This window comes from Aptenodytes forsteri, unplaced genomic scaffold, assembly GCF_000699145.1.
Source record: "Aptenodytes forsteri isolate BGI_AS27 unplaced genomic scaffold, ASM69914v1 Scaffold309, whole genome shotgun sequence".
Classification (NCBI taxonomy): domain Eukaryota; kingdom Metazoa; phylum Chordata; class Aves; order Sphenisciformes; family Spheniscidae; genus Aptenodytes; species Aptenodytes forsteri.
Window position 1 is genome coordinate 5,258,221 of NW_008795857.1, and position 27,768 is coordinate 5,285,988.

At 36.0% G+C, this 27,768-nt stretch overlaps 1 protein-coding gene across 1 annotated transcript in view; it reads right to left on the reverse strand.

Moving 5' to 3' along the window:
• BIRC6 (baculoviral IAP repeat containing 6) overlaps nt 1-27,768 on the reverse strand; it is a 175,142-nt gene that overhangs the window by 65,044 nt on the left and 82,330 nt on the right. The window contains exons 47-60 of the mRNA XM_019473244.1: nt 27,550-27,725; nt 26,893-26,989; nt 26,509-26,703; nt 24,397-24,597; nt 23,484-23,763; nt 20,017-20,273; nt 18,634-18,742; nt 17,893-18,114; nt 14,050-14,830; nt 12,969-13,112; nt 10,999-11,128; nt 7,096-7,227; nt 4,555-4,722; nt 2,439-2,612 (exon numbers count right to left, since the gene is read on the reverse strand). Coding sequence (XP_019328789.1) covers nt 2,439-2,612; nt 4,555-4,722; nt 7,096-7,227; nt 10,999-11,128; nt 12,969-13,112; nt 14,050-14,830; nt 17,893-18,114; nt 18,634-18,742; nt 20,017-20,273; nt 23,484-23,763; nt 24,397-24,597; nt 26,509-26,703; nt 26,893-26,989; nt 27,550-27,725 — 3,066 coding nt within the window. The remainder of the gene's footprint in view (nt 1-2,438; nt 2,613-4,554; nt 4,723-7,095; nt 7,228-10,998; nt 11,129-12,968; nt 13,113-14,049; nt 14,831-17,892; nt 18,115-18,633; nt 18,743-20,016; nt 20,274-23,483; nt 23,764-24,396; nt 24,598-26,508; nt 26,704-26,892; nt 26,990-27,549; nt 27,726-27,768) is intronic.

A 27,768-nucleotide genomic window follows, 5' to 3' on the forward strand; every position in this document is an offset into this window, starting at 1 on the left:
CTTTCCTAATTTGAAAGGGAATAAGAAACAGCAGGTCTTTCCCCATCCTAATTCTCAACTTGTAAATATGCAAGAAGCACCAGGTTACAAGGGCATCATGGATATGTTGTGGGAGAAGCACATTGCTACGGAGCAATGTGATCAAGGTATCAGATTTAATAAGCTCCGGTCAGGGATATGTAGGAGTATGTACATCAATTCTCCTTAATTCAACCCGAAGGACTATGAGAAATAGAAAAAGTCACCTACACTTCCAAAGCAGGATAATCCTTGTAAGAAAGAGACCAAACGTAACACTGAGTACATACAGCTTTGATGTCTACTGTTCGTAAGGATACAGACAGAAACCACCTCTGTGGAAGTTTTCCCTGCCACCACAGATAGTGGGTGAGGATGTCTGCAAACATGCTGGTCTCAGCAAGGGACCACCTTCTGTCAGACGTGTGGAGGATTCCACCACACTAGGCTGAACACTATTTACAGTTCGATTGCTTGCAATGACACAAATTGATCAGACCACGAGAAAGGTTAGATTTCCTTAATAAGGAAAATTTCAAAATAAAGGTTTTAAAGGAAGACTCACCCCTCTGCTTTACACCATTTTACAGTGTAAAAATCTGTAAGCCTTCCCAAAGAAGGAAAACAAGAAAATGGACACACACAAATATTCAGAATGCACAGAAAAATCACTAAGGCCAAATGCTTCTCTGCAAAAGACACTTGCAAAATATGTTATCAGTGAGTAAGGGTATAGGCAGATCTTTTATTATGAGTGCAAATATAATGCTACTCCTTTCATATCTTAAATATAGTTGCAAGGAGTTACACTTAAGTATGCTTCTCCAGTACTTCTTTTAGTTAATCTTCGTATAACCGAATTTCAACCATTTCACCTCCATGAATGTTCTGCAAGTTTTCAGTGAAGTCATGCACTTCAGCTATGGAAAACCGCTGATCTTGAACAAAGGCATTGAAACACACAGGAAAAAAAAAAAAATTATACTTTTCCCCAAGTATAGTAGTAGTAAATGCAGCTCTAGAGACACCATGTGAAGCTATAAAATCTATCCACCACAGATAAAAAAAGTCTACTTTAAGTAATGAACAAGGAAAAACTGATATGCAAGAATGATTTCTATAGATATTAAAAACTAGTCATTAAAAAGCAGTAGCACTAACCTTCGTAACTGATGAGTGGTGATTGTGAAACATCTGAATGTAACTAATATTTGCTGTAGAGCACCATAGATCAATGGATTTGTAATGACAAATTCAAATTTTCAAAAGTATTAGTCTCAAGTTTAAAAAACAAAAGCCTAGTAACAATAAAAGTTCAAAGAGGACCTTCATGTTTTCACATGCAACTCTACTACTAAACTGAACCTTCTCTAATGATTTTTGAGTTTCATTCAAATAGAAAAATATTTATTATATGTTTAGAATTTAAATAAACAGCAAGACAAAACAAAAATATCATTTGAAAGAGAAAGGCCTCTCAATAGTGTGAGAGATCTGTATATCCAGCCATTACATGGAGTCATGAAATACTAAGCTCAGACCAGATAGCAAGAAAATACTTTTCTTTTTTTCAACTCCTCTTTTTTGTTTCTTATCTTTTCTAGAAGGAGATTGATCTACCAAGTGAACAGTCTTTACAAGAAGCCCTGTCTTAAAATAGCCGAATGATTAACTTTGTAATTCCATGCTGTGTCAGCAGGCTGGTGATCAGCAGACCACCTTAGCTTAATTTTAAGGTCCCATTCTTCTAAGTCCTTCCCTAAAAGAATGATATCAAAATATTTCAAAACAGATTCCTTGGATGCAGCTCCTCCCTCCCCTTTCCCCAGCACTATGAGTAAGTAGATAGCAAGCAATTAGAAAAAACCTTAGCAAGAAACAGATCATATTAGAAAAATGTTAAAAATAATGTTTTTTAAAAGCTAGAGTTACAAGACTGGCTTAGATGGGCTTGAGAATAATTCCCATTTTCAAAGAAGCATTTAAGTACCCAAGTTGCCGCAATAAAAAATTTCACAGGCTTCTCTAATTCATATGGTTTCAAACAGCTCCTGCATTATTTAATCTGCCCTGGTTATCAGCAGAAACACTTAGTACAGAGAAGTGGTATACATGTCAAGAAATAAAATACATGGTATCTATACAATCATATAACCGTATCATATACAACACTACAATGAAGAAAGAAAAGTGAAACCAGAACAACCATATTGGTGCATCTTATAGATACAATCTAAAGACAGGCAATGAATTTGTTCTTTATCACCAAGTTTAGCACTTGCCCTGTAGAGAATGGCTCAGGAACATCATCCAAGAAAATACAGAAAACTGCTGCTTCTTACCAAGAAAAATCAAAACAATTTTTGTCCAAAATAAAAGCATTTTGAAAAGGAACATACCAAAAAAGTAAGAATACTCACCTTTTTCTGTGTGAAGACGTTTAAATGAGTCTGTTTTCGATAAGCTTGGATCTGAGATGACTTTGGAACCAAGCTTAACTGTCAAATCTATTGATCGGTATCCTTGAGGGAGTTTACGGTCATACAGCAGAGTCAGAAGCTGGGCAAGTGTCATTTCAGCTGGTAACGGTTGGCCTAAACAACAATGGCATCGAGTCAGAGAGGAAAATTATGATTGGGTTATTTTAACATACATGTCCAGGTGCTGTTCATTAACTGTACCACAGATGCCAAGTAGACTAAATATTATCTGGCTCCAAACCAAGGCCTTAATTTTAACATTTGTTCTCTTGGGAAAAGGGGCCCCATCAATTTGGAACCAACTATCAAAGAACTATGCCAACATTCCCTAAAGCAGCTCTGTGCCGAGAGCCCAAGCACTTGGCATATTTAACAAATGGCTAAGGCTGTAATTTGATGTGCATTTTAAGCCCGTCCCCTACTATTAAACCCCACCCCTGCATCACATTTGAATTGTGGTGGCATAAAGGTGTGTGACCATAAGGTAAAATGGCTGAAGTGGAAAAAAGTGGAGAACAAAGAAACCTGCAATTCTTTTCAGTCCTATTAGTCCCAAGCATAGCTCACTACTCTTGTGTCGGGACACAACTCAGCAAGAAAAAATGAATGGCACTGCCAGGAACACTTTTCTCAGCAGCAGCGCAGACTTGAAATGCAGATGCAATACAGCCCAAACTGATTACTCAAATCAAGATTTTGGCCACTCTGCTGTTTACGAAGAATATGTTCTTCCCTGAAATTACAAGTTACTCTCAAGGCAGAACAATTTTTCCCTGATAACAAGTAGACTTACATAAAGTGAAATGTTTTAGAGTTGAATCATATAATATGCTTAGCATGCCCATTTCATCTTGACTGTGCTTAATCAAGTAACACAAGTTCCAGGAAGGTCTTTAGTAGCAACCTGTTTCTTCAATGAAAGATGGTGTCTTAAGAAATGAAAATTAGAAATGTCTTGCCATTGTGCAAGTGAAGACATTTTCTGCCCTTTTTTTAATCACTGATTCTGCTTTCCATGGCTTCTTTTTTTGTAACAACTGGCTGTTGTGCAAGACGTGTGATTGATCAGATCACAAATACAGGATGGTCTACATTACCTTTAGCAGACAGTCAACCTTTACCAGTTAGATACTGAAACAGACACTGAGTTTTGATCTCCTTTCCAAAATGGTAGCATTAACTATATCAATTTTAGATATCTTAATCCAAGTATATGATCCCTCTAATAATTGCCAGAGGATAGCCTCAAAGCCAACCATTCTGTAGTAAGTTCCAAATTTAGTTTTTTCTTGGGTGAAAATGACTTTGATTGGAAGTTTACCACTTAATTCCATTAGCTGGTTCCTTGTTTTTACACTGTAAAACAGGTAAGAAGTTCTTCCGCATAATATTAAAGTGTTTCACCCATGTTTCTGTTCTTTATCCCTGATGTAACGCTAAGAATTTCAGTCACACCAATCTCTCTCTATAGGACAGAGAGATCTCTCTGTGCCCCAGCTACAACATTGCCACCAGCTTTGTCCAGACAGCTGATAAAATGTGAGTACCTAACTGCTATACGTAACACATGACTAACTGCTTAAGACACGCTGTTTTTGAAAACACAAGTATTATGGAATTCAAGAATATTCCTGAACCGGCAAATCAACCTTCCGGAGACCAATACAAGCTGGCTGCCCACTCAGAACATAAAATAACAGGGCACAAATACCAGTTTAGTTCTGCCTTGCAGGTCAAAGAAAATGTGAGTCACCTTACAAACCCACCCGCCTTTTATTTCTCAGTGAAAGTGGAAATGTTTTTGAGATTTTGTTTACAAACAGGGAACTAAACTTTAAGGAAGATCAGCATAATTCTTATTTTTGTTAATCTGCTATGATGTTATTATACTCCACTTCCAGTTGAAAGCTGTTACCCAACCCAGAAGGGCTCTACACTTCGAGGTGCTCAACAGAAAGATAAAGATGTCTGTTAGCATTACATCTACTTTCTGATGACGTATCAGCCACTGAAAAAGACCATAATTTTGAATTTTAAAAACAGTTATTAAAGTTACCTGGTAGAAGTTTATGGTATAGATGAAAGACTGGAACACTAATAGTCTTGCTGGAAGATTCTCCTCCTGAGGAAGACGTACCTACTTTATCCACCATCACTCTTCCTCGCCTTGATGGTGGACGTGGAGGGGTGGATGAAACAGCTCTTTTTGACTGAGATTTCAAACCTAAGACAGAAGTAAAAAATTCAAAGTCATTCTGGTATTTAGTAACTTCAGCTAGCCAAGATGCAATGTAGTCAATACCAAATGTAAAGTACCAATGTCAATGACAGCAAAAAAAGTCAAACTTCTCAGCACTGACAAATTAAATATCAGAATAGCATTCGTGTATAAAATAGATTTGGATATAATCCCAGTATTTTTACAGTTACAAGGCTGCGCATGCTCCTGAGCCCCAAACATAACCAAACTGTAACTGTACTAGATCATATCATCCATTAAAAAAAGAAAAATATTTTGATTCTGCTCTTAAACTTAGTTAAAGAACCTGTCTAGCAATGGGCCCTACGGTAAAACTTTTTTAGGTTGTTTTTTCAATTGCAAGCAAGAAAAGCAAAAATTTCTAAACTGACAGACATTTCAGCAGGCAAACAATAGATAACAACCATTTGTCTGGCCTATGAACGTGACTTCAGTTGCAGTACTGACAATAGCACACGTGATGAAAGGTGTCTTTTAAAGTTGCCTAGGTCAAAACCTTTAAAGTAAGCACTACATGAAAATTAAAAGGCAGAATAGGAACATAAAAGCTTACGGAGCTTATATAGCAAGACTGCCATATTTTGGGACAGCTTAAGTTGACTTAAGGTACAGTGAAATTATACTACTATCATGTACCCTTCTATGCAGGTGACAGACGAAGTAAAAAAAGTCAGCAGGTCCATATACAAAGACTCATACAATTACTGCCTCATAATCAGCCAAGAGCAGCTGGAAAACTAACAACATCCGTACCGGAAATGCTATAATACTCTCTGGTTTCAGCTGATCAGTAGGAGCAGCTATAATACGCAACACATTCTCCAATAATTTCAGTATACTAAACTAGCTTGTCTCAGGAAGATTAGGCTCCAGATACCATCTCTACTCTCTATTAATTTTACCAATAGGGAATAAGTTAAACACTGGCTGCATGAGGCTCTGAGGACACTAAGAAAGACCCAGAATATATAAAAAGATAAAGACAAAAGAAGAAAAGATTTCACAAACAGGTTGTAAAAACAAATGCAAATGAATTAAGTTTACATTTAAACTGTTTTAGTCAACTGGAAAAAATACAAGCAAAAAGAAGGAAACATTTAAGCCTGCTTCTTTCTAAATAGGGAATGGGCTATATCAGGCAGTATGATCAGAGATGTAACCGGGATGAGACATGGCTGACTATGCTATGCCCTATCTTCAAGCTTGGTATATTACTTTTTTTCTTCCCAGATTCTTTATTCATGTTTTAACCCTTCACTTGGAGCTATTAATATTTTAGATCTTACCAAAACACGTTTACCCTGTTTAAGTGGCACCTACTGCAAATATCTTTCCAGATAAATATGCTGTAGTTAACAATCAGCTGTGTTGCTTTAAATATATACCAAGATCCATGAAATTGCTGCCCTATTCAACACTTGAGTTTAGAGTTATATCTACATCTAAAAACCTGAAATAAAAAGCTTAAGAAAGACTGGTGCCAGAAGTCAAAGGAAATCAGCATCTCTTCTTCATGCTTCATGAAGTGTAAACGAAATTGAGGTAGCTCAATGAAGGCAGAAAGCTAGATAGGAGAAGGGTAGTTTGAAGTTCACTAATCTCTCTCTAACACACACCAGAACTTCAACCCAAAGACTAATAATCTCCACAGCCATCATGTGAACTGTAATCTTCTTGTACCACTGCAAAATTACTATGTTCAATCTATAACCTCCACAGCAGTTTTGGAGGAGAAGGGTTTACATGAATGATTTTAGAAGGATCTTCACATTAGTTTTTAGAAGGCGAATGCTTTGGAAGAAAATCCTGTATGTGTGGTTTCCAAGTGGAGTAACATGGTTTATGCTTACGTCTCCATCTGACAGTTTTTAGCAGAGTACCACCAGTTGTTATGCAAAGTATATGGATCCTTTTATTTCCAAAGCATGTTGTGGGAGTAGGTGATCAAACTCTGATGCACCAGCCACTGCAAAAATGCAGAGGTAGTAATACCCATACCACAGTAATAGTACACAAATATTAATATATGGCCATATAATCCAAGCTCCTGGTATGTCTTTACAAAATCTTGTAAAATGCACTAGCAACAGCAGCCACAACATATCACTGACACACACATTTAGGTACAAATTTGTCAAAGTATATAATCCCCTAGAGGCAGCAGTTCTACCAGGAACCAATCTTTGCTGCCTAACAGCCAGTTAGATTAATTGGGCACTACAATTTTTCTAACCATCATTAGTAATAAAAAGAATTGTTGGTAGATATGATTCCCCCCCGCCCCCAGCAATGTCTGAAAGATCCGTTTTTCAGAAGGTGGAAGAAAAAAAAACATACCAGAAGCAACAACAACACTGTAATTGTCCTGAAATCCATTTTCTGCTTTAACTTTTTCTTTCTCTTCATAGTTCTTTTTTTCTTTATCTTCCTTTTGTTCATTAATTAGCTTAGCTGTGATACTGGGTGTATCTATACAGGGAAAAATAAAGAGGAGAGAAAGGCATTTCAAGATAGCAAGTTGATTTTGTTACAGTTTCTAGGCTGTTAACAAGGCTATTCTCAACTATTTTAGTGGCTTAGAGTTCCATCCCAGGCAGTAATTGTCTTGTAAATATCTATGAATTAAGGTATCATGATAATTCTGGTCCCCTCTTCTCCCAAAAATCTGTCCTCCGACAATTTAACACTGTAACAACTTAAAACCATTACCTGATGAGTCAAGTGTATTCATGTTAAAACACCACTGCAACCAACCCAAAAATGAGATTAAGCAAAATAAACAAAGACAAAAACTCCACCAATCAAAACAAAATACAAAAAACCCCCAATAAAACAACAAAAAAACCCAACAAAAAAAATCCAAAACTTTTTTTAAGGACACCTGCAGACTTATTTAAAGAAATTGTTGTTGTATTTAGGTCTGGGTATCTAGTATTATATACTGACTCAATTTCAGAACCGGCAAGTATGATTGTTCCTTTGAAATTGGAAGATATCTAAAGTACATTACACATCCAAACCTTGTGCTGTTTGCTTAGGTGAACATTAGATTACTGCAGTTCAACTGTTTTGTTTCAATCATTAGTGTAGATCACAAATACAAGCAAGCAACTATTGAATCATTGATTACTGGTGACAATAGATCATTTCACACCTTGTAAGGTACAACGCTGGCACCAAAATGGCCAAATAATTCTCTAATTGCTTCTGAGTAGTAACTTCTTTCCACACAGCCACAGCAGCCTTAAGCTATAATCACAGACTCAAGACCTAGAAGTACCATCCAGCTACCTTTAACTGTGTATCACCACTGGGTGAGGTGCTGAAAGAGATACGGTTTGACCTGCTCGGAAATATATTATGATTTGTGCCTGAAGACATTGGTTATGTCTGTGTTAGACAGTAGTGCAGACCAAAAGAAGATAGAGTGAAACTGCTGCTACTCAGGACCCAACATTCACACACACACACTATATGTGTGTGTATATATGCATATAAAATGTATATAAATACATAGAAATATATATTTATATATAAACATATATTTTAGACTGGGTGTTGGCTTTTTTAAAAATTCTCATTATTATTATTATTAAACTTCAGAGTTTCTCTAGTTTGGTCCCATGGACTGAATGCCCATTTCTTGCTGAAGAATTTAAAGGTCATTAATAAAATTATTAAGGAAACTTAATCAATGGTATTTTTAATACTCAGGTAATACCCAGATTTGTTGTTCACTTTTCCTGACCAGTCAAGACCAACAACTTAAGACAAAGGTGAATGAAATACAAAACAACTGGTAGTCATCCTAGACTATCCTATCTGCAGTGATAGAGCACATTTTCTTCCTATGGTGAAGGGATGCGAGTAGCAGATTTAGCAATGATTTTAGACACACACACACTTTTTTTTTTTTTTTAAAGGCTGGGAGAAAAAGTATGAAAGGAACATGCTTATTGTGATTTATTTTTGCAGAAAGTATGACATGATCAATTTGAGACATTAACAGCATAGTTAAGAAAAAAGAAGCTCAGCCAAGGGACAGCCTCTGACACAGGATCTTCACAACTTCCTATTGTTGCAGTGGTGGCAGTCTTTTCTTCTTTTCCACCCCCAGTCCATCCCTTTTCTCTTCCTGTCACCCCAAACACACAGTTTACTCCTCATATATTCAAGTCTTCTTTACTATGTCCTAACCATGGACTTCATGGAATAATATATAAGTATCACTAAGCTTTTAATACAATCTGAGAAATCACATTAGATGAGGGATGGAAACATAAAAGAACCTGAACTTTTCCAGAATTAATTCTTCCAATTTAAAATGAGAGTTAAGCTGAGGAATAGCAATTCCGTAGCAAAACCCAAAGTTATGGTGCCCTACAAAAGTCAGCATTTGATCCATTTCAACTACAGGCATTACAGTACATCCCATCATCACATTCCCCTCCCCAGTCCCTATTAGCACTGGCTATCAAGTTGACCGCAATACACCACTAAGGCAGCTATTCAGTACAGTTTATGTCACTGCTCAACAACTGATCCCTACCTCATATGCAGCAACTACCCCACCCATTACAGTAATTCTGACCATAAATTGCACAAGGATCTAAAAGACTCTAGTCACATTCCACACACAACTGTGTCTGGACAGTAAATGAATACAGAAATCTATCAGAAATAGTAAACTATTCCCTGATAAATTAGTGTCAAGCATTTTTCTAGGCTACACTATTTTTTAATTAAAATCCCAAAGAACATCTTGTTCTGTCTAGTGTTCTGCCAAATACCTTTATAGTACTTCTATTAGCTTGTTAGGTAACATACTTATTGCCCTAACAAATTTATTAACAATTTTGATGTAAAGATCTTCAGTAGATATAAAAAAGCAATAGTTCCTCTGAACTCCAGGAGGATCTGCTTCAGAAATTAACGATGATCTACACGGAGTTCCAAAAAAATTACACACACACTAATATATCTACATGTAAGAACATACATACCTAGTCAGATACGTGTGCAGTGAAGTGCACACACTTCAGTGCATATCTGCAAAATGGCAAAATCATAATTGATCTTTGACTTTTCTTTGCTGTTACTTAGAACCACATCTTAAGAGTAAAGAGGAAGTGCTGGGCTGGTTTGTGGTTTGGTTTTTTGTTTCTGTTTTTTGTTTGTTTGTTTGTTTTAAATTAGACATGCTTAAAACTGATTATTGACATAACAAATTTTGCTCTGTTTCTTACCTGAGGAGAATCAACTTGCACCTTGCCTGGTTTTACCTAGGGAGCTCTGGCATGGACGCGACACCTTCAGTATGAATTCTACTCTAACTACATTTTAAAAAAGATCACTAACCCAAATCTTTAACATATAACTCTAAAGTATTAAACAAACACTAAAGTTCAAGGTGGGATTAATTTTAAGATTAAGACATCTACCATTCAGGTGACAAAATTTGTATTATGGTCTGTGGAGGCCTGGTCAACAAAGTGGTTCATCTCTCCATGTATGTTCAAGTAGCATAACCGAAAGTACTGAACTTTAAAAAAACTAACAAATAAATTCATGCCTTAACATTATCCTCCCATTGTATATAATTTAAAAATTAATCTCTAAAAGTAAATTATGGTTTTCAATCTCCGTTTAGTAAACAAACTCAAATGTTTATATAATAGGCAAATGCAGAAATTAAACGGAGCCTTCATTAATGCCCTTTTCATAGCAACACGATTTCATCTCCATCTTGAGATAAACTTTTAAGTCCCAGGATATTTAACTGACATAATTTGGGAATACTTAAGTGACTGGATGAAAGACCGGGTGTTTTAAAGACTGATATTTGCAGCATCATTTGTATGGTCTTGCAAAAATCCCATGAGAGATTTGAGAACACATTAATACCAAAAAGCAAACAAAAACCCCCCCAAAACAACCAACCAACAAGCCCCCAATCAAATAAAAAATAGAACAAAACAAAAACCCCACCTTCCCCACCTGAGTTTTATAGAAGGAAAAAATAGTATTTGACCAGTAAAAGAGCATTTTACATGGAACATAAGGCATATGCAAAAGCTTACAAATTAAAGTACTGTTTCATTTTTAGCAATTACTGATGAACACTGCAAATATGTATCTTAGACATACTTGGTTTATGCCATTTTTTTTGGTTCTGTTTTTTGGGGGTTTTTTTGCAACTGTATCTTTAAAAAAATAAAACATGAATTATTGCAAACTTGCCTGACACACGATCAAGAACCTCTGCTAAAGTTGTTGAGACAGGCAAATGAAGAGTACGAAACTTGTGTCCAGCTCCATACATTGGATGTTGAATTACATGACTAGTAGCATTAATTCTACCTTTGTACAGCTGAAAGGAAAAAAAAGTCAACAATTAAAATGACCCAAAATTCAGAAATAAGTTAAAACACTAAGTTCTTACAAACTCACCTCAGCAAAATAAAGTTATATCTTTTGTGTGCTAAAAAGAAAATTGACATATCCTTCAACTTTGGAGGTATACAGTAAAAATGCATCAAATTAGGACAAGGTTAATTTTTTAACTCAAAAGAATTTGCTTCAAAAGCCTAGAATATTTTTAGGATCAGAAACAATGTGATATCATATTTGTTTTTAAAAACCCAGTCATTTTATATAGCTGTACATGAGAGAAAAATTGAGTGTCTGAGACTTGCAATTATTTATGAAATTAAAACTTAATTCTGAAATTAAATTAGGAAAATCACAACATACTTGGAGTAGAGAAAGATGTCATTTATCTATTGCTCTGACTTGAGGATGAAGTTTATTCTAGATTTAATATCTACTTTTTGCTATTATGATGGATAACTAAGTCACTACTAGTTAAAACACTTCAAATATTTTAACATAACTTATTTTAGCCTGAGCTCTGTTTGCATTTTGTATCACTCTTTGCTTGCAGTAACTTTTTACAGACTTTTCTGCAATAAGAGTGCCACTGATCCCCTTCCTCCTATCACCAGGAGAACTGTTTACTAATATTTACATACAGAACCAATTTATTGTTGTGCAATATTATCAAACAGATTTAATACTTGATGACAATCAGAATTTAGCTTATAAAACACAGGTTTGGTAAGAACTTAAGAAATAAAAATGGGGATCCAATCTTTGAAAGGTTATGTTGTTGGATATACTACTAGCATATGCTGCACATCCACACTATAAGTTTCTCTCTGGATGTTAGACTCATCTCCTCAGCAATAAGCCAGATTGTTTCCTGGTGTTTTTAATAGAAGAAACTGAATTATATGACAACTTCTTTTCAAGATATTTTTTCTGCTTTTACATATGTAGTAACAGTCTGTAAAAATCTGTTCTACATAAAACAAATTATTAGAAAATTGATGTTACCTTCACATTACCAATGGCCATGTTAACAATTCATCTCAACCAGGTTAAAACAAAACATTTAAATGCTTGTGCTAAAACTGTATTTGTTCCTCCTTTTCCATTTTATATTATCTGAGTCAGTTTCTCTGTCATATATCTCATGTAGTACTTTACTCCTGAGATGTAGTAAGAACAGCAGAAACCAATGCAGAAAATAATTTTTCCTTGTATGGGACTATCAGATCTTTTAATAACTTCTGTTTTTCCTGTATTTCTTTATTCACAGCCTTCAGTTGAGAGCATAGCACTTCAGTCATTAATTATAATTCTGTGTTATGGTGAAGCATGTGGAAATATAAAAACATGCATCTGCTTTATCAATTAATTCAAGTATTTGTCACTCAAGAATTTATTCATGGTGTTTTGCCTAATGCTGAAGGATCTCTGCCAATTTTGAAGCATCAAAACTACAACTGTTCCTCAATTAAACTGATAATGAAGAACTGCTGGAAGGACTGGAACTTGTATCTATATTTGCTGCTAATGCATAAGGATACTATTAAAAAGTCGTACATAAGATAAATTTCAGTTGTCAATTCTTTCAGAAGCAGTATATTTTCAACAAGATGGCTTTGCCTTACAACAGTGCCTTAAATTTTCTTTTAAAATGCTGAGTTACAATTCACCAACACATTCCTTTCCAAAATTCTGCAATGTGTACAGTAGGAAAAGCTGCCATCTGACATTTCAAAGTTGAATATACCCGGATTTTTTTTTTTTTTTTTTTAAGGCTGAATTTATTCCATGTTCACCCTACGGTTATCAAAAATTCTTACTGGACATGGGGATTGAAGAAACAAAGTCACTTTCTCATCCTCTAACATCAGCTGCAAAAAAAGCCTCCTAATAAATCCTGAAATATTTCCAGAGGTTGGGAGGTTCCCACGCTGAGGAGAGGACTGGAACAATTCACAGAGAACCTGGGAATGCAAAATGACATCATATTTAAAATATTTCTATATTTAGGTCTCTAAAATATAGCTCTACACAGCCATAATAGGCAGTGCCTAAGATGTACCTTCCAGTTATCATTCAAACCAGACCAGAAATGAGCACCACTGAAGAAAATACCAGCAGCAAATTAGGGGTTTTTATTAAAAAAGTTCAAAACATTGACTACAGCATCAAAGTAATTGTAAACAGGTAGACTACTCACAAAGATAAAAAAATGAAGATCAAGTATTTAGAAAAATAGCTTTGAAATACCTAAAGCAAAAATTTCCCACTGCATAATGCAGTATTACTACCAGCATTAAGAGAACTGTACTGATTTTTTTACTGAAGTCTACCTGTTCCCAGGGCATTGTCATTCTTAATGTTGAAAAAATCTTTTTTTAATTATACTTTCATTCGGCTAGGTCTGCAAGGTTAACAAATGTGAGGAAAATAGCTGAATTTGCATTAGAATGCCAAATGCAAAGCCATATTCTGCAATAGCCCATATTTCCCCGGTCACAGATTGCGCAGGGTATACGGTTGCGCAAGCAAGTTTACCAGGAAATCTCCTGAAGTTACTAATATAAAAGATGTGTATGAAGCTTAATTTGAAAATTCCATTTCAGAAGAGTTTAGACCTATCCAATTAAATATAGAATTTTGGATTTTGGGCTAAAGTTTATTCCTCTAAACCAAGAGGAATACAAATCTATACACAGGACTGGACAGCCCTGTCAAAACATTTTTATAATTTTCAAAGTCAGACCAACAAGCTAACAATTTTAATACAAAACTTTTCCAGTCAATGACAGTTTACAAAAAAAAGTTATTTTAAAGAAAGCTAAAAAAATGTAAAAAGTTTTAAAAGTTGGCTGTAGTTATTAATAAAGAAATAAAAACTTTAGGTTTTTTCTCTCTCACCTGTGCCATAAGTCTCTGGTTATTAGGATGGCAAGAAATGCATTGTAAGAAGAAAGCAACTGTTGCATTTTCAATTGCTGTCCGCTGCTGAGTGGTCAACCCTGTTGTAACAGTTGAAGAAAGCAAGCTAGATCTTGCACTGGTCTGTTGTGCCGCCACATTGTGTCCTCCAGAAGTAGCACCAGAATGGCACAACAGAAATAAAAGTGCTGTCCACAATGGATTGACTTCAGAGCCACCCAACCAATCCTTCATCATGTGGCTGTTGCCAACTTCTGTCAAAAACCTGAGAACAGGAGCAACCAGGTCTGCCGTGATAGGCATTTTATTAAAGTGCTGTGGAACATGATGCCTCCTGAGCCTGTCCTGGGTGATATCCATTGATTGTGCAGTGCAGTCAGAGCTAGAAGTATGGTTAAAACAAAAGCTAGCAAGACTTCTTACAAGCAGTGAAGGCAAACCTGAGTCCAATAATTGCTTGATAGCTTCAGGAGACTGAGATGAGGCAGCAAGAGTAGCCAGGTGAGACTCTGTTAGTGCAAGAGGGGCTTGTGCGTTTTTAGAGTCATCTGTTAAAGATGAACTAAGGTCCTGCTTTTTGCTGTCATCAGTCATGGACAGTCTGTGTTGACACTGCATTGGAGGAGGAGTGATACCCATCCATCCCATGAGTAAGGAAAAATAATTTGGGTGGATGTGACACATTGAGCAAAGCAAACTATCAACAGCTTTCTTCAAAACCATGTTGCAGGGAAGAGACATGGACCAGTTAAACAGTGACCTGTAGAAGACAGAAAATCATGTCAACACATAGTTTGCCACTCGTAGTCCCTTTTCTTCATTGGTTCATAAAACATCTTTCTACATTTACGATTAACTATTGTAGAAGCTGTCATAAAACACACTGAGCTGAGCTTGAAAGCCTCGTTTGGATCACAGTATCAGCAGGACATTCACTACCCAAAAGGCATTCCTCAACCCTATGTTTAAATTTCTTTCATCATACTGTATTTAAAATAGAAATACGCCGACTTTTCTGGCATGCTGCACATGAAAGACAGGATTTCAGTCTTTTGACAGTTGTCACATAATTTATGCAATTTTGAGCCAACTGCAACCTCTTTGTGCTTTCAACTCTCCAAGCTGCAGCTACTAGGATCACACACACACACTCATTTACATAAAGCTCTCTTAATCCTTTGTAAGAACTGAAAGTATTTTAACATGTTTCCAAAATTTTTTAAATTTTGGAGTTCTACCTAAAGATGCTGCAAAAAAATGAAAGCAGCAACAATCTGGTTGGTTGAATGATGTTACCCTCGCTATCCTTACACAACCTGAACTTAGGACAGAAGTTTACAACAGAATTATTCCTCAGAGATACTAAAATCCCACCTACTTTTGAACTCACTTCCATCCAAATGCTATGTGCTTGAATGCTAATGCAAGACACATGAATGCAAAAGCTAATTTAGCTCCTATTATTCAGCTTAAATTTCAGAAGTGGTATTTGTAAAATAGTGAAATCGTCATTTCTTCACACAGACTTGTTTAGAGTAGGTGAAGTATTTTAAAAAAAGCCCCACAGTTTTCTGAACTGCATTCACAGTACCATGACTCCATACATAAGTTACATTGTCTTAACCTTTACATACACAGGTGAAAACACACTTTGTGCCACTTCAATGTTCGGTTTTAAAATAAGTTTGGGTGTATCATCATATATCACATTCCCATTTGAAGACAAGGGTTGTTTTTCCCTCTTTTGGATAGAAGTGTTGTTCTATGTTTAGTCTAAGGGACTCAGAGTCTAGAACAGAACATGGGTCTAACCAAAAGTTAGCTTTATCACCAGTCTAGTGAATGGCTGATAAAAAAACCCCTCCCCAAGATAAAACATTAAAAAGTCATCTCAGTGACCAAATGACCCATAACTTTGGGAAGACAGTCACAATTTCCCAAAGTCCACATATAATAAAGGTACACTTAAACTCTTTTCCAACTATATATTGACACAATCCTTCCGCCAAAATTTTCTGGGTAAGTTCATGCTCTATGAAAAAGAAGATTCTTTTCCAACTAGATATTAAAAAATAACTAAGGAATAAATTAGTATCCATTGGCCAAAGCAGAAATATTAAAATGGAAAATGGGGATGATGGGAAAATATATCCAAGGGAAAAGTGAAATATCACATGGAGAAATTAGGAGTTATAGCTAGAATCAATGCAAATATTTCAAAAGTTAAAATATCAAAGAGGATGAAGAATACACATGAGAAGTTATTTTTATTAGAAGAATTACTTACCCTTATAAGTCTGACAACAATCCTTCTATATTTATTAATATCAAAGGAAGAATACACATGAGAAGTTATTTTTATTAGAAGAATTACTTACCCTTATAAGTCTGACCTGACACCTTCTATATTTATTAAAAATCTATTTTATAATTTGCTCCAGATGCTGGCTGATATGAATTATAGTTTTATTTGGCAGGACAACAGGGCTATACTGCAACATGCATACTCAAACTAGGTACAATAGTTTTATTAGTATTCCTTCATTTCATCCTGTGATGAAAACAAAATACTGTCTTCCAAAAGACAGGAATTCAGTTGTGAAACCCACTTTTATATTAGTATAAATCTAAATGGGCTATCCATTTTAGGAAGTCTATTTTTATTAGAGTTCTTCCTTTTCAAATGTTAAAATTGTTAAAATCCATCCTGACAATGTCTTTCTGTTAAAATGTATTCCTGAAAGGACTAACTGACCTGCAATTTAAAAGCCTTAAATTGATTCCCAAAATGAACAAGCTCATTTTGAATTAACAATTGTTTATACGACAGCATCACTGAAGTGTCTTTGGAAAAGGTCTAGCTTGTAGTCATGTATCTAAAAACCATCATGTTGCACATATAGAAGAGCTCCCCATGCTTGTACCAATAACCGTAACTTGTACGTTTCCCAGTGTTTGAATGTTTGACTGTGCCTAAAGAAGACAGTAAGGTAGCAGAAAAATATGAACATTTCCTAAGGCCAACAAAAAAATTATGTGCTATGAAAGTTCCTTTCATTAACTGGAATTTTATTCAATGGTACCAATGAAAGATGCTTTACTAGATACAGGAATTTAACAGCTATATTTCTATAACACACATGAAACAAAGCTACGTGGCTTCTCTTTTTTGTTTTGTTTAAACAGAAGAGATGGTTAAGCAACATAAATTAGGAATGTTAGTTCATATATTTTCAACCTGGAGACACTAAAAGTATACATTTGGTGTTTAGGGTGAACTTTTCTTTAGAATCAAGCAACATCCAGAAAATTCATAGTTCAAGATTCACTCAAGATTTTAATCCTTTGTTTCTTTCAAATCAGACTGTGGCCAGAACAAAAGTGGCGATTGGATACCATGAGTAGTAAAATAATGCTTATATAACAGGATACTAACAAAGATAATGATTTATAGGTACTGTGAAAATTACTGCAAACGCTTGATTTCAACAAGAACAGCCCAGAGCTATCCATTAAAAAACCCCACAAACAAAAACACGGAACAGTTTGCCTTTCACGTATGTGCAAGTATATACATGGATTTGCTGTTTTGGTTTGGATTTTTGTTTTTAAACACAATTATACCTGGAAAATGTGAAGTGTAGTTTTGTGTTTAGAACTACAAAACTACCTGTTTAGATATCTTTAAGTACTCACTCTATCAATTAGCTTCAGGGATGACAATTTCCACTACTATTTCACGAGTGCACTTCAAGTCGTATTATTTCAGTGAACAAAATAATTCAGTTATAAGTATGTGGTGCAAAACTTTGCTTTACTTACTCAAAGAGCTCTCTGTCCAGCAACGCTGGTAAATCATATTCAACAAGCAATTCATAACTATGCCACAAAATTGCTGCTACGCAATGCAAATGGGAAGGAGATGGCATCAAAAGACCATACTCTCTTGTTGAGCTGTTGGGACAAATGTAGCTGACCCGGCCACTTTTTTTCATAGCTGCAACTCTTGCGGAATCGCTGACCCATTTCAGCAACGCTTGAATTCTGGAAGGCAAGATGATGTAGTACATTATAAAGGGTCAAAAAACCGCTCAAAACCAAATTAGCTTGCTGTCTTTTAGTAATCTGAATTACACATTTATCTCTTCCTTTGAAGCAAAGTTCAAGAGTGAGCTCAACCTCTGTTTTCTCAAGACTTAGATCACTAACAGGGGAAAAATTAATTAAAAACACTTATCATCTTGGAAAGCCAAACATAAGCTTGCTTTCTACAGAGAAAGAAAACATAGCAGGTATCTGAGTTCTGAGTATTTGAGAGAAAAGTCAGTTGAACGCTAAAAGTTTTATCACATTTATAAGAGCAAAAAAAGAGGGATAGCATTGTCTGCAAAGGATGCAAGGAGCTAAGAGGGAAAGCTAGAAAGCTTCTTTAGGTTTCTGCACTTTCAGGCTATCTCATAACAATCAGACTTTTAAAAGTCTGTTTTTGTGCAGTAACATCAAGCCACTATTTAGCAGATTATTTTTGTATACACTTCCACACGAGAATTCAAGTAACATTACCTATCTTTTGTTCCAGGGTCTTGAGTTGTTCCAAGCTGATAAAGAATGTCTATTGTGGAGTCAGAAGAGAGACCATTTAATCTTCCAAACAGTAAAGGGCTATTCAGATCTTGACGCATTAATATTTTTAAAAATAAAGAAAAAAAAAAAAAAAAAGAGGGGGGGGGGAGGGGAAATAATAGGTACTTACATATGTATTTTTTAAAAGTACTAGTGAAATTATAAATAGAAGTACTTACATATGTATTTTTTAAAAGTACTAGTGAAATTATTATAGAATTGCAATATTAACATTGAATTGAGTTTTGCCATTAACATAAGGATGCAATTCTTATACACACCACTATCTCAAAACTGTGCATTTTCTATGTTCAATGCAATGTTCAGCCTTACTATAAAAGGAAAAATCATTGCAACATTCATCAGATACAGGACTTAAAGGTTTAACTAGTAGGATTTTCTTCAACATATCCCAAAAAGACATGACTAATTCCAGCAGAGCTGCCAAACCTCATGCTTCACAGAAGCAAACATTCATTTCAAAATGGAAGCTTATTTAACTCCAATTTCCATCAATGGGGCTAAGGCCGAGGGTTTCCTCAGATTATTTCCGATTCATCTTCTCCTCACTGTGTTCATCTCCTGCCCTGTAGGAAACCACTCTCTTATCTAACAGCATTCCAGCAAAAGACAGTAGCCTACACTGAAACATTAACTCACGGCAAAATAAGTCATGGAAGCCATTTTGAAAAGAGTGTTTTCTGTTGGTATCAGCAACTTCAAAACAGGAAATATATGAATTCAGTTTTCTTTCATTTAAAAGCCACAAAACAGCTAAGTAAAGTGGTATGGAATCATAAATACAAAAAGCCAGTGCATTAACAGAAGAGCTACTGCAAAATTCCACTATGGGACATAGATTAGTTGTTCAAGTCTTGATTATGTACCTCCACCTGTAAATATTTTCAATACTTAGTGCTATTTGGAATTTATACTGTCCTACAGACTATTACTGCCCAAATATTGCTGCATTTGTTTTCCTTAACACTACTCATGGATGCTTTTTATTTTGAAACATCTAGGCATAGTATCTATAGTAAGACGTGCTTACAATACATTGCGCGTCCTACTCTCATGTCTTCAAAACATTCACCTAATTATCTATTCTATATAAAAATCAAAACAACCCTGATTGCACAGCTTTACTGTTGTAGAACTACCCACGTACCAAGATTGTGATACTTACAGGCATAACAAAGCACAATGGCAAGTTCTGGCAACCCAAATTCAGAATCAGAAAGTAACATGCAAATATACTATATTTGTACATTTATACAAGCAATGTTTTTAAGCAACAACTGAAAAGAAAAACATTGCACTCACCTGCAGGATCACTCCCTGATGCTGAGCAGTTTCTTAGAAGAATGTCAATCAATTTTAGGCCTATTCTGGTGGACTGAAGTCCAATTTTTACAAGCACAGCCTCAATGTTCGGAGAATGCATACCACAGTAAGGTGACATTAGTAAAGCAGCACATGTCTGCAACAGATTAGCAGTGGGTGCTGCAGCACTAGCCATCATTCCTTCTAAATCACTTATGTGAGTGAGACAGTGGTGTAATAATCTTAACCATCCAATACTGAAAAGGAAAACATGAAAATGAGCTAATGTATCATTTTCTTATTATTTTATTTTTCATCTATAACCTGTATAGATCCTAGGACAAGTACTGCAGAAAACTGCTGTGACATGACCAGACATCATCTGAGAAAAGCAAATTAAAATGACTGAATTTAAGACCACAATGTAGTACACATTAGTAATGCCGTTGTAATCACTGGCTTAATGTTGTAAGAAAGGCAGGGTTCGTGGGTAGAAGAGTTAAGAGCCTGCAAGTTTTATTACTAAAGTTTCTCAAGATTTCTTGGATTCACATACATACTTCTTCCAATAGGGCCAACCTATTGGGGGGAAGGTAGAGAGGAAGGTGTTCATATAGGGGGAACGCAGGGGGAAGGGCGTGTTGTTTTTTTGGGTTTTTTTACATTAAAAAGGAGCTGGCAAAAACATAAATGTGAAACATGAAACAGCACACTGCCTCACTTAGGCACTGTTGGATCTATTCATATTTTAGGTCAAGATTCTGCAATAGTGGTTGGCATTAAAATTACATACCTGCACAGCTTCCCTGACTTTACAAACTTTTAGGGTCATAAACTTCTACAATAAATTATAGTGAACCTTAGTGAACCTGATTTAAAAAGCACACCAAAAAAGTGCAGAAATAAAAAATGTTAGCCACTGCATTTCCCCCATGTCTGTCTTATTCTTTAATAATATTGTTCAGTATTCCTTTTAATAATAAATCTTGAAAAGTAAACCTATTGTAACTGAATCAATTTGGAAACATTAGCTAGACTTTATTTATTAAAAACATACTACAATGCTGTTTAAACAAGCATTATGAACAAGATGGCAATCTAAGTTGCATGTGAAATAAATGGCATCATTTCACTGACAAGTTCTAAACTAACAGGTTAACTTATTTTCACAGCTAACCTTGTCTCCCACAGTTCAACAAAAAAAAAAAAAAGGGCAAACTTGCATACAGACCTTAAATGAAGTTTACACTTTTATTTTAGGAATAATTTACTCCTAAATATTCATCATATTAGAAAAGAGAAAGTTTTCTGTTATGTATAAAACAGAATTATATCCAAATTTAAAAATTATATCCAAATTTATTGAATATATCTATCATATTACTACCATTACTTTATTGAGATACTTATAAATCTAAGCTGAAAGCCACAATAAAACATTTCAAGACGTGAAGAATGTACACTCACCTTCTTTCTTTTAATACTGATTATTTTTGTGTGACTTCAAGATAACCTTTTCTGAAGTACAAATAAAGCAATAGCATAATTTGGCTATGAAAAGTTGCTTCACTGCTATTGAAGATCAAAGACCGATTTCAGTTATACAGCTTTTATCAAATATACACTGGACAGTATTCATGTTCTATAAATTTACTTACCCTCTCAAAATTTTTCCCAGCAAAAGAAGAAAGGTTTTTTAAAAAAAAAAAAAACAACCTTTCCCATGCTCTTTTTTCAAATTTATAAACATTAAGGTTCAAAGATGAAATATTTCAAAGTAACAAATTTTTACAATTTAGTAAGCTAAATTTCAGAACCAGGAAATCTCAAAAATTCACCCATTAAATTAAATTCAAAATTGGAAAACTTTAACTTTTTTTTAAATCCTTAAGGGTTTATTTATTTCTATTTTTAAAATGAGTACAAAACTCAAGATGCTACCTAATCAAATAAAAGCTTTTGAAAAGAAATCTTGCTGATATGCCAGAATCACAACATTCAGTTCCTATTTCGCAAATGTTTGCGAACAGCAATATTAGATACGACTTCCAGAAAACATCCCATTGTCCTATTTCTATTCCTGCTCCAATACTTATGTAACTCCATTGACTTCAGCAGGGATAAGAAATACGTTGCTACTTCAGTTTTTTTGACAACTGCCTACCCATTAAAAACATAGAATGCAACTCTGAATGCTTTCCTATCCTTTGTATTCTTTCACTATTGCAGAGATGAAACACAGCCTTTTACACATGCAGATTAAACATGCTACCAAACAAGTGAGAAGTACTGCATATATTTGCCTTCTGTAACAAAAAAAAAAAGGCAAGTTTTCTAAGATATTTGAAACAGATTCTGCAAATGTTAAAATTCAACTCATGTTGAATTCATGTACTCATGAATACAGTTTGCTACTGAAGGATCCGACTCAGAGCAGAAAAACATCATTAAAAAAGACAAAAGCATGAACTGGCACGAACGTGCCTCTGGCCATTGACACTAGAAGCTTACCTTGTTTTAGAGACCTGATCCTCAGAGGGAAGGAACGGATTATTGACGGTTGCAGACGAGGTGTTTCCGAAGGCCGTGAGGCCTAACAGTTTGATCTGGGAGAGGCCTAGTGTACTGGCATCCCGAGGACGATGGAGACGGAGGCAGACAGCTGAGGCAACTTCAGCTTTTACCAGCTGGATTTTTATATATGTGAGACCACTTGTGATAACAGGAGTTGACAAAGGTAACATATTGACACCATCTGCGCTTATTTCAACAGATACTGATGAAGGGCAGGCTACAGAGTAAGATAAGAAGGTTTAATACTATTTAAAAATCTGTACTGATCCTTAAGGGTTTATTTATTTCTATTTTTAAAATGAGTACAAAACTCAAGATGCTACCTAATCAAATAAAAGCTTTTGAAAAGAAATCTTGCTGATATGCCAGAATCACAACATTCAGTTCCTATTTCGCAAATGTTTGCGAACAGCAATATTAGATACGACTTCCAGAAAACATCCCATTGTCCTATTTCTATTCCTGCTCCAATACTTATGTAACTCCATTGACTTCAGCAGGGATAAGAAATACGTTGCTACTTCAGTTTTTTTGACAACTGCCTACCCATTAAAAACATAGAATGCAACTCTGAATGCTTTCCTATCCTTTGTATTCTTTCACTATTGCAGAGATGAAACACAGCCTTTTACACATGCAGATTAAACATGCTACCAAACAAGTGAGAAGTACTGCTTATATTTGCCTTCTGTAACAAAAAAAAAAAGGCAAGTTTTCTAAGATATTTGAAACAGATTCTGCAAATGTTAAAATTCAACTCATGTTGAATTCATGTACTCATGAATACAGTTTGCTACTGAAGGATCCGACTCAGAGCAGAAAAACATCATTAAAAAAGACAAAAGCATGAACTGGCACGAACGTGCCTCTGGCCATTGACACTAGAAGCTTACCTTGTTTTAGAGACCTGATCCTCAGAGGGAAGGAACGGATTATTGACGGTTGCAGACGAGGTGTTTCCGAAGGCCGTGAGGCCTAACAGTTTGATCTGGGAGAGGCCTAGTGTACTGGCATCCCGAGGACGATGGAGACGGAGGCAGACAGCTGAGGCAACTTCAGCTTTTACCAGCTGGATTTTTATATATGTGAGACCACTTGTGATAACAGGAGTTGACAAAGGTAACATATTGACACCATCTGCGCTTATTTCAACAGATACTGATGAAGGGCAGGCTACAGAGTAAGATAAGAAGGTTTAATACTATTTAAAAATCTGTACTGGTTTGAATTTTAAGTGTTAAACATGTATCCCTGTTAAAGATACAGAACAAGATGATTGAAATGATCTTAGGCAAACACCACTACAGAACTGCAGCTGGAGTATTTGACCTGTGCGATGGTATATGTTAAAATGCATAAGCATTTTGATACATGGTGTATACAGTTTATTCCAAAGACTTAAGATGAAGAAAAGTCCTGTCAGTGTAAATGCCACATGTTTCCCCAGCAGGGCTATGACAGTAGGAGATGAAAATCTCGTGCCTTATTCCAAACATCATACAAAACCATTTTGTCTGAAGACCCCTGATATCACATTCTCACTAGGGAAAGTTTTGAGAAGTTTGACAAGTTTTTTGGCGTATTTAAAGTTAATGCCACAAAACATGTACTGAGCTAGAAGAAATCAAGCAGAGGCAGGCCCTTCCATTCTCAAGCAAAGCAGAATTAGCAAGCTTTTCAACTTATTTTACAGGTATTCTTCAAACAACCTGCAGCTTTAGTTCCTCTGGTTATACTCTTGGTATCATTTCTAAATCCCGCCCTTCAAATTTTCAAACCGGCATCAATGTCAGTGAATCTACTTACTCGCCAGAGAGGCCAGGTGAGGCTGGATGTGGATCTCCTTGAGCAGCACGGCCGCAGGAAGGTGAATTGTAAGGTCGCACCAAGCTTCCTCGGGTAAAAATATGTACGACCACGCAGCAGACCGAGCTCGTCTGTGGGGAGGAGTAGCCTGTAACAGCACTTCAGCAGGCTGGGCAGTGGGACTGCTTGAGGTGATGGAACCTTCAAAACCAGCACCATTTACATTATTAATGTTTGTTAATAAAACCCAGATTAATTTACAGCCTGAACTGTGGAAAACACTTTTTTTTTTTTGTTCTATCTCACCTGTTTCGGTTTATTGATAACATCCCATGTGTAATAATGACAACTGCTGAGACATTTTTCTTTTACTCTTAGACTGTTTTACCATAGACAGTTTACATATCCACATGCATATGCGCGTGCTTGAAATTTTGCTAGGGGACACTTGCTACCAAATCCTAAACTTTCTATGAAGAATTCATTACAAAAACAAACCAACCAAAAAGGTGCAGGTTGAACAGTATGCTTAGAACTTGAACTCGGTTAATTCATAGTTAACATAATCAAGGCTTTAAAGGTTTAAATATTACAATGATAACATAAACAACTTTATAACCAAAATCTGCAAACCTTTTTCTTTAAAAGGGTTTGTTTCACATGAAAACCTTTTTCTAAAAAAGATACCAGAAGCAAAAAAACCTGACCACAGCAGCTGCTTATTTTTCTAATCTTAGCATAAGTTAAGAATGAAGTAGGAAGATTAGGCTATGTCTTCTTTAGCAAGTAGTACGGCACAACAAGACCAGATTTGTGTTGTTCAAACTACAGGTACTTGACCTCTTTTACTTTAAAGTAGCTCTAGCCTGGCCCCATGACTGAGTGCCTAGCAGCAGCTGGAGGTGAATTCCTGGATATACTTTGACAGACTTTCATCCCAAATTAATCAAGTTTGTCTCTCAGAGAACAGTACATGATGAGAATCAAAGTGTAGTAGGTGAGGTCAACTAGAAGGTTAATTTCAAAAGCACACTCCTGACTGAAAGTAAAATATTAAGATAGATGCACTCATAGCAGAACATCAAGAACTGCAGCACTTTGCAAGTTGGGAGATAAGGCATGCAAGAACCCACCACCATATATGCTTAGGATTTTTACTACCTAAAGTAATCAAATACCAACATTTGCAGGATTCTTAAATTTACCTTTTAGCAATTTGTGAAGAGCAAGGTAGAAGATTTCTAACGGACCCCTATTCTGCCAAATAAACCTCTTTTTCTTTTTTTTTTTTTAAATTTCATAATTTTTGACACTCTTAAATTTGAATGACAGGACTGAATGGACTTCTCTCATCTGACAGTTTTTCCAGAAATTTTAAAAATAATCCTTTCTTTCTCCCCTCTTGACAGTGAGACACACTGTATGAATACATTCATGGGCTACGCTAGGCTAGTGGGCAGCAACAGAAAACATTAAGACACTTGTAGTGAAAAGGAGCCTTTATAAGATATTAGAGTACATCTACGTCTTAAAACACGTGCATTTTAGTTAAGTGGCAGCCACTGTACTGATACCAAAACAGCATTGCAATTCTAACAAACATTCATGCAGGCAACATCGGAGCAATTAGGTGCAGGTGTGAGAGCAGCATCAGCAGTATCAGCCCTACACTCCAGCTTCTGCTGCTCTGTTTGACCTAGCTCGGGCTCATTCTGTGTCATCCAACTTTGCTGTGCTTCTGTAATAGCTCCATCAAATCTGACGTGTCTTAAGTGAAATCAGTGAGTCTTAGTGTGTCTATGGCAGATGGTGGGCTGGAACTGGCTACTCCCTGACCTAGAGGAGGAGGAGGGGGCCCACCTTGATGCATGACTACATCAGATACAGATCACTCCCTTTCCTTCTTTCCCCTATCCGCACAAGGTCTTATTGCCTGTGGAGGAAGGGCTAACCTCCTCCCCCAAATTCTTCTTGAAACATCAGCAACCCCTCTGTTCAGAAGATTTAATAGTATTGCAACATTTGACACTATCACAATATTTTTTGTTAAGAACTTGATAAAGATTCAAATGACCAGTGGATATTAATGTAAGAGAAAGAAGTATTACTTACCCAAAGGCGCAAAATTGTGAATTCCTTCTGCATTATCAGGCTCAGAAGCTAGCACTCTAGCTTTCAAACTGCTGTCTGTTGCTTTGGTGGGACCAGAATCAAGAAATTTCATAATAGTCGAAACCATACTTCTTGCTGTGTTAACAATAGCTCTTGTGCTCGTTACCATGTTGTTACAAATAAGCTGAACACCACCTGTGTATAATGCGGGCGGGGGGGGAAAAAACCAACACTGTTCAGAAGCATGTAATAGATTCTAAGCAAGCAAAGGCCTATTTAGAAAATTTGCTCCTCCAGACATGTATCTGTATTCCTTCTTCAAGTGCCAAAAAAAATATACAATAAACCTTTTACCTGATGCATCTAAAGAAAATACATTCTTACCCATATCATGGAAAGCCTTCAGTGCCTCACTTGTATCCAACACTCGTAAAATGAACCAGAGCAGTGGCTCAGATAACTGACAAGTGGCGAGAGAACCCTAGAAGAAAAAGTTAAGAAACACACAGTTTCATGCAAAATTAATATGACAAAAATACGCATTAGTCTCCCCTTTTAGTAGGCAAAAATCCCAGAGAGGAAACGCCACCATAGTTGACCTCTCTACCATAAAATAGCAATATCATGCTCCATATGGTTCACTCCTACGTAGGAGAAGTCTTTGTGGTAAGGAAAAGATCAAACTACCAGGGGTAAGTAGCTGAAGGGAAATAAGAATACTGAGCATTCATACCCACTACTATGAACACAATAAATGTGTTTCCCACCTGAACATAATAAAACATTCAATCCATCCTCAAGCCTTTAGCCAGGAACATTTACGGGAATGTTAAAATGTCCTTACAGAAACTCTCTCTCTCTCCCTCTACCATGGGCAACAGAGGGAGGCTTCCTAACTTCAGCACCAAAGTGAAGTGAGGTTGGAAAAAACGTTAACATTTCTTTTACATAGCACTAGTTCAGTTTTCTGAGCTTATTATAGGTTACAGTAGCAACTAACCTATAATTCCCTTGAAGCACAGCAGACCTAAGGGACCTTACCTGTCTTCCCATGTACCCACAGGCCATGTAGGTAAGAATTGGCTGAAGCATCACTTGCACTGTTGTTGCTTTTTTACTTAGCGTTGTCAGGATAGTGAACAACCCATCTCCAACTGATATTGCATCTAAGCCACCATGAAAGTTTTCATGTTTAGTGAGATGTAAGCCACTTGCACCTTAGTGAAAACAGAAAGTTCAAAGGTCAGAAGCTGAGACCTA